Source organism: Trachurus japonicus, chromosome 22 (genome assembly GCF_045865225.1).
Source record: "Trachurus japonicus isolate A0001 chromosome 22, Traja_1.0".
Classification (NCBI taxonomy): Eukaryota; Metazoa; Chordata; class Actinopteri; order Carangiformes; family Carangidae; genus Trachurus; species Trachurus japonicus.
In genome coordinates, this window is record NC_140928.1 from 13,744,687 (window position 1) to 13,756,770 (window position 12,084).

At 43.4% G+C, this 12,084-nt stretch overlaps 1 protein-coding gene across 3 annotated transcripts in view; it reads left to right on the forward strand.

Annotated features, from left to right (window-relative positions):
* The window catches only part of pacrg (PARK2 co-regulated), a 130,435-nt gene that overhangs the window by 64,229 nt on the left and 54,122 nt on the right, over positions 1-12,084 (forward strand). For all 3 annotated transcript variants that reach the window (XM_085767473.1, XM_085767474.1, XM_085767472.1), the window contains 2 exons: positions 4,429-4,600; positions 11,070-11,219. In XM_085767473.1, the coding sequence (XP_085623599.1) occupies positions 4,429-4,600; positions 11,070-11,219 (322 nt within the window). The remainder of the gene's footprint in view (positions 1-4,428; positions 4,601-11,069; positions 11,220-12,084) is intronic.

A 12,084-nucleotide genomic window follows, 5' to 3' on the forward strand; every position in this document is an offset into this window, starting at 1 on the left:
AGCGAAGTTGCACATGAAGTCAAGATAAAACTGATGAGTGACAGGAATTCAGTTGAGGTATGTATTGTTATTTTCAGCTCTTGTTGGTTCATGCCTGTCTCCTCCGTCCCCATAGCATGTATGTCGCCCTTTCAATGCATATCTCTTCCCTGTGAGTGGAGATGCATGCCACACTCTCTGCCTGTCACCATACATGAGTCCTGCATTCCCCTTTGGTCCCCTGTAATACATTTTCAGCAGAGCTAATACATGTTTGTTTGCCAGTGGTGACTGTGTAATGAATGACTCATAGCATGAGCGGCACCAATAGGAAGCCTGTTCTCCTCTCTGAGCTGAAATAATTGACAGCGCCTCATCTGCCAGCTCATCTAAATACAGCAACCTGTGCTTGTGCGAACAAAAAAACTGAATCCAGGTCAAGTCATTATGGCATCATCAATTAAAATAGCATCATTGTCAAGCAGCTGGCACACAGCCTGTTTCTTGCCAGATCTGACTGTGACACATGCTTTTAGTAATAAGACAACACATGTTAGATACCAGGGTCAGTTGACAAGATTTGCAGGCTTGTTGCTTTTTTCTTTTTTCAAAGAAAGTGCAGTTCCAGTTTTAGCAATGTATTTGTCACTGAAATGGAAAATGTGGGTGTAGAATCATTTAGTGAAGGGTTTGACCTGGTAGTAGAGGGATTTGATTGGATGCTCAGAAGTTGCTGTGAACGCTCAGGCCGCGCTGCAGAAGGATGTAGAGAGCTGTTGACCTCCACCCACACCTCCCTTGCCTCCTCTGTTAGATCAGGAGGTGGCGGCTGATGGAGAACATTAATAAATTATACTGCACCTCCAATAACCACTCTTTTTTTTAAGAGTGACATACAAACACACAACTAAAACATGCCACTATGCTCGCCAAAACAACCCACAACCTGATGCTCAAGTGTGGTTTTATATAACTGCTGCGATGAGCCACTTCACATTTGAACACAGCGACCTCAGAAACAGGCTGAGAGACACACACACACACACCTTTGTGAGGACTCTCGTTGACACAATGGCCCTTAAACCTGACCCTCAGCCCATTCTACACATAAACTCTAACCGACACCCAGAACCACTTAACCCTCAAAGAGCCCTTTGAAGGTGTGTGTGCAAGGAAGGAGCAGCTAAAACGCTCTCACTTTCTCAAAATGTCAAACACATCTTCACAACGTATAGCCACACACAAACACACACACAAAGTCATGTCCAGCAGTGGTGTATTTAAAGTGGCAGCCTGCTGTTTTCGTTCCTCCCGGTCTCCTTTGCCTGTCAGGGGCCTGTGATGCTGCTGTTTAATGAGCAGAGGCTCTCCTCCTCACACACACTTGCTCCTGGTCTACTACTGTTGCTGTGCGTCTGCTGTTGCATCGCTGACCAGAGGAGACACGCAAGTCTGTGTCCCAGGGCTAATTGCTGCTACTTGGCTGATAGTCTCTCTGATAGTCTCCACTCTCATTGACTCCCCGGACTCCAGGGGGATTCCCACAGGCACCCAAAGACAAACAAACCTGGGCGGACAATCGATAACGGATGCAAGAGTTACCGCTCAGCTCAGCTGCTGATTAAGATTCTCTGGGAATTGGTACGCGTATGTGTGTGTGTGTGTGTGTATGCGCTATGTAAGAGAGTGTGTAAAGGTGTTTGCTGATTGTCCCCACTCCTTGATAGTTAACTGGGATCTTCAGCCAGTCCCCGAGTGCTTGTTTATGTGATTTTGATTAAGAGCATGACAGAGTTCATCCTCACAGCAACACCACATTAATGCTCCCAGGTAATTATTCCCCTCAACCTCTCAGCTTTACAACACGGTGGGTGAGATGGTGTCTACGCCTCAGTGTGAGAGCTGATAACATACTGGTGCGATCTTCACCAGGCCTAATGATTAGTACAGCTTTTATAACCGTCTCCTTTTCATATGACGTACTGTGTTGATGAAATTAATTCATATAACATTACATACAAGCACACTGACCTGAATCAAACCAGAACATTTCAGTATGATGTGTGAAATTGTTTCCTTCCTTTTTATGCTTTAACCACCATAATACATATAATTTATTCTAAGTTTAATTCCTCTTAATCCATTCATTTACTTAAAGGGATAGTTTAACATTTTGGCAAATTGGCCCATTGCCATAATCCCTATAGTTTTAGGAGTAGGTGCGTTACCTTTAATTGTCGGTGCAAGCTATTTTTAGAGCGGCGGAGCAGAGCCACGAGCTGCTCAGAGCTACGCTACGGGGGCTAATGGGATTTCTTAGTTTCCCTCATCAAACTCATCAAATACACAATCCAATAACTCCAAAATGCGCGTTCCTGTTGAGGGCAGTTTATCGTATGTCTGGAAAACGACTTGGTTTCATAACGTTCTGTTATTATCTCATAGTGTGGTGAATGTGCAGGTCACAACTTGTCCACGAGAGCGTTTTGGAGTTGTTGGATTGTGTATTTGATGAGTTTGTAAGTTTGTAAATAGCTCGCACCAACAGTTAAAGGTAACGAACCTACTGCTATGACTATAGGGATTATGGCAATGGGCCAATTTGCCAAAATGTTGAACTATCCCTTTAAGTGTTTAAAGGGCAGGATTTTCATACTTTTCCCAAAGTAGAAAGCACAATTTCTAATGTTTAAACCATACTAAAACCTAATGGTAATAACGTAGTAGGATTGTTTTACATATTGTTTTTGTGGCAGCTCATGCGGTGACGTGTCACTGTGTGCCTCCGACTGCCACTGGCGAGCAAGCGGTGCCACGCTGTCGTGTCATCTCGCCTCTCCTCCTCGCCCTCTCTGCCCCCTTCTATCCCTCCTCTTCCTCTCCTCTCTGGGCTCATGTTTGCTTTTGTTCTCATCTCCAGCCCGACTGACTCACAATGATGATCTTGACCAGGCGCAGGGAAAGGTCAAGGTTGGCCGGTAAATTGCCTCAAAGCAATCAGCCCTTGTCTCTCTGTGCTAACACTGTGAGCTCTCTGTCTCTGTCGCCATCTTGCCATCGCTCCATCACTCCAGCTTTTATTTTTTTCTCTCCTTCTCCATCTCTGTGTTTACCCAGGGGGTGTGAGAGGGGAGGGGGGTGTCAGGGAGGATTGGCAGCAGGAATAGTAGGGGGGGGGGGGGGGCTGCCCTGCTTTGAAGTCTTGGCTCTGACCGGCGGCTGGGTGAGGGCTGGGGACTTGAAAGGACTGAGCGTCACTGCCGTGGTGACATTTCAGTACCGACTAGTGTGACCCAGCGTGGTGCTTGTGTGTGTCCGTGTGTGTGTTTGTGCATATGAATGTATTTCTATCTATATATCTCTCTATATATATCTATATGTGTGTGTGGGGGTGTTGACAAAAGAGTATCCTCATGGCTTCAGCTGTCCTCAAGGACTGCTGGCTGCTATTTGCCTCTGAACCTGAGGGATTACCTTTCATTACATGAAAATCAGAATCCCCACCCTTCAACCTCTAACCCCTCGCTCAACAAAAGCGCCACTGGGACGCAGAGTAACTAGAGTACACACAGTACACACAGATGTTTCCTGAGCCTTGGCTACATGTAACACTTTATATAGTATACAATTTCACAATACACACTTGCACACACAAGGCTCAAGGACGGGCTCCTTTCGGTCAGCTGTTCTCTCCACCCCGGTGTGTCTGAGTGGCTTCCCTCTGATGGCTTTACACACATGAAAGACTTTGCTTTAATGTGTCACACACTACCCACACACGCTCAGCCAAACAACTTCAAAGCCTGCCTCTGGCATGTAGCTGGACGAATGTCTTCATCCACCGGCCCATTGTGTGTGTGTGTGTGTGTGTGTGTGTGTGTGCGCCGTTCTGTCTGTCCTCCAAATGCTGTAAACAGGTGTTAACATGTCAGCCCACAAGATGCCACATGCCACTGTGTCATGATCTCCCGAACAGCTGTGGCCAGCCATTGTGTGTGTGTGTGTGTGGGTTGTGGGTGTATGTGGGTGAGACTGTGTGTGTGAATGTGTTTACTGTAAGGGTTATAAATGGCTGCAAGAGGAGCTTTAGCCCTAGATTTCGTGCAAAGCCAAGGACAAACAGAGAGAAAGAGTGAAAGAATGAAAGAGGGCTCCATGGCAATGAATGATTTCCTGAAAAACACAAAATTTCATCTGCTGTGCCTCTCCCCGCGCCTTCCTGTTTGTGTAAAGGTGTGAATGTGAGCGAGTCTGAAGGTGAATGGGTAGGAAGCAAACAAAAAGTTCATCCTTGCTTCTGGCTAACGGCTCCATCAGCAGCTGTATGGTCTGATAAATGCCTAGTGCACAGGACAGAAATCTACCCGCTCTCTCTTTGTCTGTCTCTCTGGATTAAAGAAGCAGCTAATACTATCTCTAATGTAAATGTAAATTTTATTTTATCCCCAGGTGGAGATCGGGAAGCTGGACTACCACCACTACCTGCCTCTGTTCTTTGATGGCTTATGTGAGACTACTCATCCGTACGAGGTCTTCGCCCGCCAGGGAGTCCATGACATGCTGGATTGCGGCGGCCCCAAGATCCTGCCCGTCATTCCCCAGCTCATCATGCCCATCAGGAGTAAGTCTGGGAAGGGGGCTGCACTCACGGTTTACCAATCACACACACATCACAGCTCATTTCCCAAGTGACCCCGTGTGGGTTGATCCTCCTTTTACATTCACTGTGCTCTCCAGCTACTGAAGGGAAAAAAATGTGGTTATTTCAAGACTTAAAGAAAGAACACCTTACAAATGCTGATTACTTCAGCTTAAATACATGTTGCCGGAAAGCTCTAAAAAAGACAACAAAGCAGGCAAAAATGAGAATTGTGCATTTTTTTAATCTGTGGTAACTTTATATTATTTTTCTGTTCTAAGTTATGTTGTATAATCACACATGATTATACATTAAGATACTGCAACTGTTTAATTAACATTGGCAACAAAAATGGCCCCACTGTCTTGTTCATTTGAATTAATTCAGCAAATCTGTCTATAAGTAAATATTGTTATTTTATAAGTGATTGACAGCCAAGTAATCTGCTTGGTTAGATTTTAATTGCAGCCGTAATAAATAAATAATTTTGCATGCCATTACTTCATTATTCACTATTTTGATGACTGCATCATTACATTTTGATTCCTGTTTGCGACAAATCCCAAGACTAGAAGGCATTCCCCACTGCTGATGAACTTTAACTAGCTGCTTATTTAAATAAATGGCAGATGCTAATAACTCACAGAGGTGGTGAAAAAGGAGAAGAGTGGAGTTGGTTGGAGACCAGATGTTAACCTGTTTAACATAAGGAATCACAAAGAAGGTCCTGGGAATTTTTTTTTTCCCACAATTGATTTGGTTTGAAAAAACTTAAGAATGAATTAAAAGTTGAGGTAAATAAATGCATTTAAATTCATGATAAACATTAATACGCATCATAGCATTCTTTTGAATCACACAATAGCACTTTCAAAGTCTCTCAGGCAACATTGCAGTGATAAGGAGTGTAACTAAAATAGAACAACATACTTTACCAGGAATAGGCTCACCTGTCTTACACGCTCGCGCTACAACAGATTCTAACATTACCATACAACCAGTCCTGTGACAAGTCCTAATTTGGTTTCGCAGTCACACTGTTCCTATTATTACATCAGCCCTCAGGGCGAAGCGTCCTTGCTTCTGCGTTCGCCGGAAGAAGGTGCCTCTAAAAGCACGCCTGATAATCTGCCATGAATGCAGTGACGTGCTACATTTAACTGTATCATCATGTTGTGCCTCCTTGACTCCTCACGCTGACACGTTTCTGCACACACACACATGCACACTCAAGTTGGCAGATCAAGGTGGGTGGAAAGGTCACGTCGCAGGGCAAAGTGGTCTCTGACTTCAAAAATAGACATCAGAATTTACAGCGATGTGGACGGGAAAGGTTCCTCGTGTGGCGAACATGAAGGAGGATAAAGGCAGAGAGAAGTTAGAGAAATGCATAGTCTTGCTTTTGTTAAAAAAAAAAAATTCAGCACACATTCGGAGACACACAGTCTCTCCTTCTCTCTCACTCTCTCTCACACACACACACACACACACACACGTCTTTTGTTGGGCGTCGCTGCCAAGTGGAGTGTCAGTTTCAAAGTGGGAGCCTTTAAGTGGCGCCCAGTGAGGCTCGGATAGTGTTCATGTCATGGGCAGTTGGCTGGTGGTGTGTATCTGAAGCGTGTGTGTGTGTGTTCCTTGTTTATGTGTGCGTATTGGACGTCTGCGGAGGCAGAGGGGTGTGACGGCCAACACCAGGCAGGGCTGTTGGAGACACAGAGACACTGACAGACTGACCCTGGCACAGTGTGGTACTATGTATGGTACTGGTACACCCACTGCAGGGACCTAAACCATTACACTCTTTACAAACTGACACATATAAAGTCTTGTGTTTGCATTGTCACTTGTTTACTTTATTTGCTTCTATTATTTAGTCAAGTAAAATCTACACAAACACACTATTCATAAGGTTTAGTACAGCGTTGTACTTAGAAACCTTATGTATAGATTTATGTGTTGGCTTGATGCCTCAGAAAATAATAGAATTAGTAGTTTGACCAACATCAGGCATCAATCTATGTTCTGGAGACACAGTTGTCTCTTAGTAATTTCAATTTTTGATATCAAATGTATTTTCTAGCTTTATTCCCTTTTATTGTATGTGTTGTGAGTCTGTTGTTGTGTTAGTCTTACCTATGGACCTTGAAAGATATATTTTGAATCAGTCAAATTTTGACCGTTTCCATGTCATAGCAGTGGAGAATATTGTTCCACACAGTGTCATTTATCTTCTCACAGGCACTTTAAATATTTGGATGGCCCTGTGTCTGTTTTGCCCTCTATCAGGAGGCGCCCACTTTACACACGACTGGACATTTATACACTAGGCCGCTCTCTAACTCAGGCAGTAGTTTATAAATTCAAACCCCTCAGCAGTTTTGGTCATTTGCCTTTGGGAGGATCAAAGGTGATGGTTATGCTCCTCATGAAAACACACACTTTGCACTGATAATGGAATTTTGAATGGCCTGCTCCTTATTAACTTCTTGGTTTATTAAAAACCAGGCCTGTTTCGCCATCCACAAGGCAGAGCCGCCAGTCCGTGTCTCTGTTGCAGATTAATTACTTTTCTATGGAGCACGGAAGAAGAGGGGATGGCGGAGAGAGGAGGAAAGTAGAAAGCCGTCTGCAGTTTAAAAATGGCAAGATATATATTTTTCTCCACTGACGTTAATACATCTTCAATGTGGCTGGCAGGCTCTTATCTGCAGAGCGACTGAGTCACGTCAAGCCCTGGTGAATTTTGATGATGACTGCAGGTCACCCAATGAGAATACACAATGAAGGAGGCTGTGGCTGACATTATACTCTAAGACCCTGTCCTCTGTGACTTAAACACTCAACTCTTTCCTACTGTGTGGCGTGTCCTCCCACACTAGAGAGACTCTTTCATAGGTGAGAAAAAGACGTAACCAATGGTAACACCAACAGTAAATCATTTATATGAAACACTGATGATGACAGCACCGTTGTGACTTACACAGGAAGGGTAAACTGTTACTGATAATGCTGTGGTTTGGGTTTTTTCCTGCCTTCTTTAAATAGGGAGGAGGATTCAGAGACATGCCTCCATTGAGCCTCAGTTGATTGGCATAACATTTGTTCAGCTTTGAACCAAAATGAGACTTTCATTACAAGAAGATCCTCAGTTACGCCTCTGCACGGGAACATCTTCTTCTGATCTGAAAAGTATATTTATACACTCAGCGAGAACAATTCACAGCTAAACTCTCCAACGTGTCGCCCTACCTCTGACATTTCGCAGAAAATAGAATACAAGGTCACCATTGTTTTATTTTTCACACTGAATATGAAACAGGTCCAAGCATGAATAGATGATTACTTTATTCAGATTTGTCCCAACACAGGTTTTATACCAGCATTAATATATCAGGCCCTCGGCCTCCTTCTCTCTTGCTCTTTTAATTTTTTTTTTTTTTTCCAGCAAGGCGAGAGTGCCAATGAATAATTGAACAGTCCTGCGGTCCAAATGTCACAGCAGGGAAAATTGTTTGCGCTGGTTGGTAATTAGAATTTCATTGTTTGTTATGTAGGTTTGAAATTCCTGTCATTCCACATTCCACTTTATCTTGGTGATGGCAGATATCGTTTCTGTCTGGTGGAGGCAAACCAAGGCAGAGATGGAGAGATGGCACGGCGCACAATGCATTCGCTCATTCAGCATCATCTCCACAGCTGGTCACACAACACACACACACTCACGCACACACACACACACACATACATGCACCATCTCTGACACAGACAAAGCTGACATACACTCGAGTGGACACAGAACAATGGAGCTGGTACAAGTCGTCACTTTCTCCCACGCACACACATTATGATCACTTAGACGCGAGTGCAAAATGTTTTATTCCTTTGACCCTTCAGCTTCCTGTTGTTTATATGACTCTTCCACGTTGCGTAACTTCATTTATATTTTTTGCCGCTGCCATGTTGAGATCTGTCTGTGCTTATGACTGGGGCTGACATTTTGTCTGATTGCTTATAATATGTGTGTACGTGGGGACGTGTGTGTGTTGTCTATGCATATGCATGTCTGTGTGATTGTGTGCGTATCAGTGTGTGACCGGTTTGAGTGCATGTGTGAGTGCTTGTGATAGTTTTGTATTTGCATATGAGCTGTTTTAACACAGGCAGTGGGGGAGGCATTATGCTGTTCGCTGAGTGCTCTAACTGTCACACAGTATTTTCTGGTTGTTGCTCTTTCTCTGTCTCAGCCAGTCTTCTCTGTCAAATTGAATATAGTGCTAGCTTGGGATGGGAAATGTTGGGATGTCGTTATTACTCTCCCTGATACATTATTGATGTTTTTTATTTTATTTTATTGATTTCACTGATTGATGTGCAAGAAACAGAAAGGAATTCATTACGAGTAGAATAAACATAGCTTTATTCATGGGAGCACTTCATCCAGCACGATACACAAAATAAACGGTTTTGTATTTTTCCCCCGACCTTGAAATACGCTGCCGTACTTTTCTAGCTGGTAATTTTGCACCCACCTCAGACACCCAGGTGGGATCATTGGTGCAAATTGGTGGGCGTCTCATTCAAATGACTCACCACAAAGGAAGCTGTTTGTGTATTGGTGGGAAAATAGAAATCCAACAACCGGTTTATTTTTTAGCAAAAAGACATCTGCTGTCGATCCAGTGACTTTGTCACGAAGGACAAAATAAATGGTCTTTTCATCACAAGCATGAATTAATGATTAAAAATGCCACAGTTCAACCAAAGAAATGCATGTAAATTAGCATCAGAATAAAAAAAAACTAAACTAAAACAAATATAGCATCAGTTTGTTGTCATAGCAAACACTGAGGCTGAAAAATGCAGGACTGTAACACAGCAGCTGACCGTGCTTTTCTGTGAATTTATGCTGTTGGCTCAACAGGTGCTTAAGCAGATTAGTGGCGTTGCCTCAGAGTTGTTAGGGAAACACTTGATTGCACTTGAGTGTTGTCATCATCAACACATTTTCTTGTTCTACTCATATTTGATGTGTCTGTTCGCTGTCGTTTGCTCAGTGAGAGTTAATGAGACCAAACCCCCACCTGTCGTGTAAAGTCAGGTGTCAAGACAAAATGAGAGAAAGGAGGAATTAAAAGAGGGAGAAACAACATTACATTTATATTTGTAACTTGAATTAACATTTGTGTCAAGTGTCAAGTGTCAATCAAAAAACCTGCTAACAGCTCTAGTACTGAGAGTTGGATCTGATCCAAAGATTCTTCTCTTGCATGTGTGAAGCAGTGCAGATAATCAAGACACTAAGTTTTATCTTTCAGACCAAAAAGCAGGTTTAAATACTTTGTTTTTGTCATTTTCTGTTCTCTATTTGTCTTTCGCCAAATTAAAAGTTAAATTCAAAATCATTTTATTTGTTAAAATTAAAATGTATTCAAATGTTTGACCCTAATTACTATCTTAATTCATCTTAATTAATGCAGACCTTCTCAGTCTCTTCCTCTCTCCTCTACCTGCTGCTGTGATTTTCTCCCTCCTGTCAACCATCAGCTCCCAGTGTCTCTGCTCACACTCAGGCTGATTCCTTTGTGTTGACTCTCTCCTTTGAAATTGTTTTTCATGCTTTTCATTTTTGTTGTTGTATGTGCTTAGTGGCAAAATAGGTGCTGTGATGCCATTACAGTTCTCTCTCTTTTTTTTTTGCGAAAGTAGGCATCAAATAACAGTTTAAGGTTTCATAAGGAGAAAAAGCTTAGGTGTGTTTTTCAAACCAGGGCTACGCTACAGTCTGCACAAAGAGAATTACCAGCACTCCTGCAGAAGCTCACACAAAAAGAAAACGCCAACAACACAAATAAAACATGCGTAAAGAAATAAAAAAAAAAACATGTCAGTCCTCGTTGCTAATCACAGTTCTTTTGTAAGCCTTTGCCCTCTGCCTGTCACATCTCTTTATCTCCCTTTCTGACATTTTGTCTTTTGTTGTTTCTCCCCCTTTCCCCCTTTCTCTCTCTCTCTGTATTTGTCTCTCTTGATCTCTGTGGCCCTCCATCGCTCCAGCCATCATTCCCTTTTGTTCTCTCTATCAGTGGGAGATGGAGTTAAGCGCAGCTGTAGGCCAAATAGCCCAGTGATTGGCTCTCACTTACCCCTGCCTCCCCAGTGCATTTGAAATCACTGATTGCAGACATGCTAGTCCAAATCAAAGCCCAGCTATAAAGGAAAATGCTTTCAAGGGAAAGGGAAGATGCAGGGGTTAAGAGGTATATGTAATTTAGCTGTGTGTGTGTCGTATGTAAGCCCACTCACATGTACCGCGTAGTTGCATGTGGCAGAGTTCTTCTTAATTTCCTGTACCTGCCTGAACAAACAACCTCATTTAGATCTACTTTACTTCCTCTTATCGTCCGCACTCTCATTCCTGACCTTTGTTATTCTTCCTGTCCTCCCCCAGATGCTCTCAACACGAGGAACCGTCAGGTGATGCGCACCACTTTTAAAGTCCTGCAGCATCTGGTGACGTCGGCGGACAAGGTGGGAGAGGCGCTGGTGCCGTACTACAGGCAGATCCTCCCCATTTTCAACATCTTCAAGAGGATGAACAGTGAGTCTCCAGCCATGCATCCGCCTGAGTGTTAATTTGCAGACAGCTGGCGTGTCAGCGTGATGTGTCACTGTGCTTTTTTCGACAAGTCATTGTGCAAGCTTGTCCCTTTGTGTTATTAATCTTTTTTTTTGTGCTAGTGCTGCCACTATATCAGCGAACTGAAAAGAAAAACAGCTATATAACATGTTCCCAGGCTTATACAGTAGCTGTGCCTTGGTCATACCAGGGGGTCTTACAATGTGGCTCAGTTCTACTAGTTCAACATCTTTTTGCTTGGCTGAGAATCACAACTTTGACACCAAAAGCAGCTGAGGCGGGTCCTCTCTTTGAATCTGTACTTGTTTTCACCTCCTCTTCAACATCCACTTGACAGAGAAGCTCCATTTTGCCCTTCCTGCCGTCAGTCAGACGGCTTTGTGCTGGACCGTAGAGGAGGAGACTTTGTCCTTGCTCTCTGTGAAAGCCTCCACCTGGGTGGACCTCGGGAGATTGGCATCAGATAGACCGGTGGCTCTTTGTGTGGCCTCGTCAAAGCACTTAGCATGGTGTGACATGATGTGGGCCCATTGAAAGCAGACAGGCACAACCAAAACCCAAACACCACTCACCACAATCAGTAGGAGGTGGAGAGTGACATTGTGAATCAGTCGTTTAAACACAGCCTTTAACAGGAGAAAACACAAGGCTTTAGTCTTGTAATCAATATCCAATTTGAATCTCTTGTCTCTTTAATTCGCTTACATTATCTGTTACTATTTGCTGAGGTCTAAAAAAAGGAAGGAGTACAAAAAGAGATAGCAGGGGAAGACAAAGGATGGAAGAGAAAAGGCTGCCTTATTAGCACATGGCCTTATGCAAATCT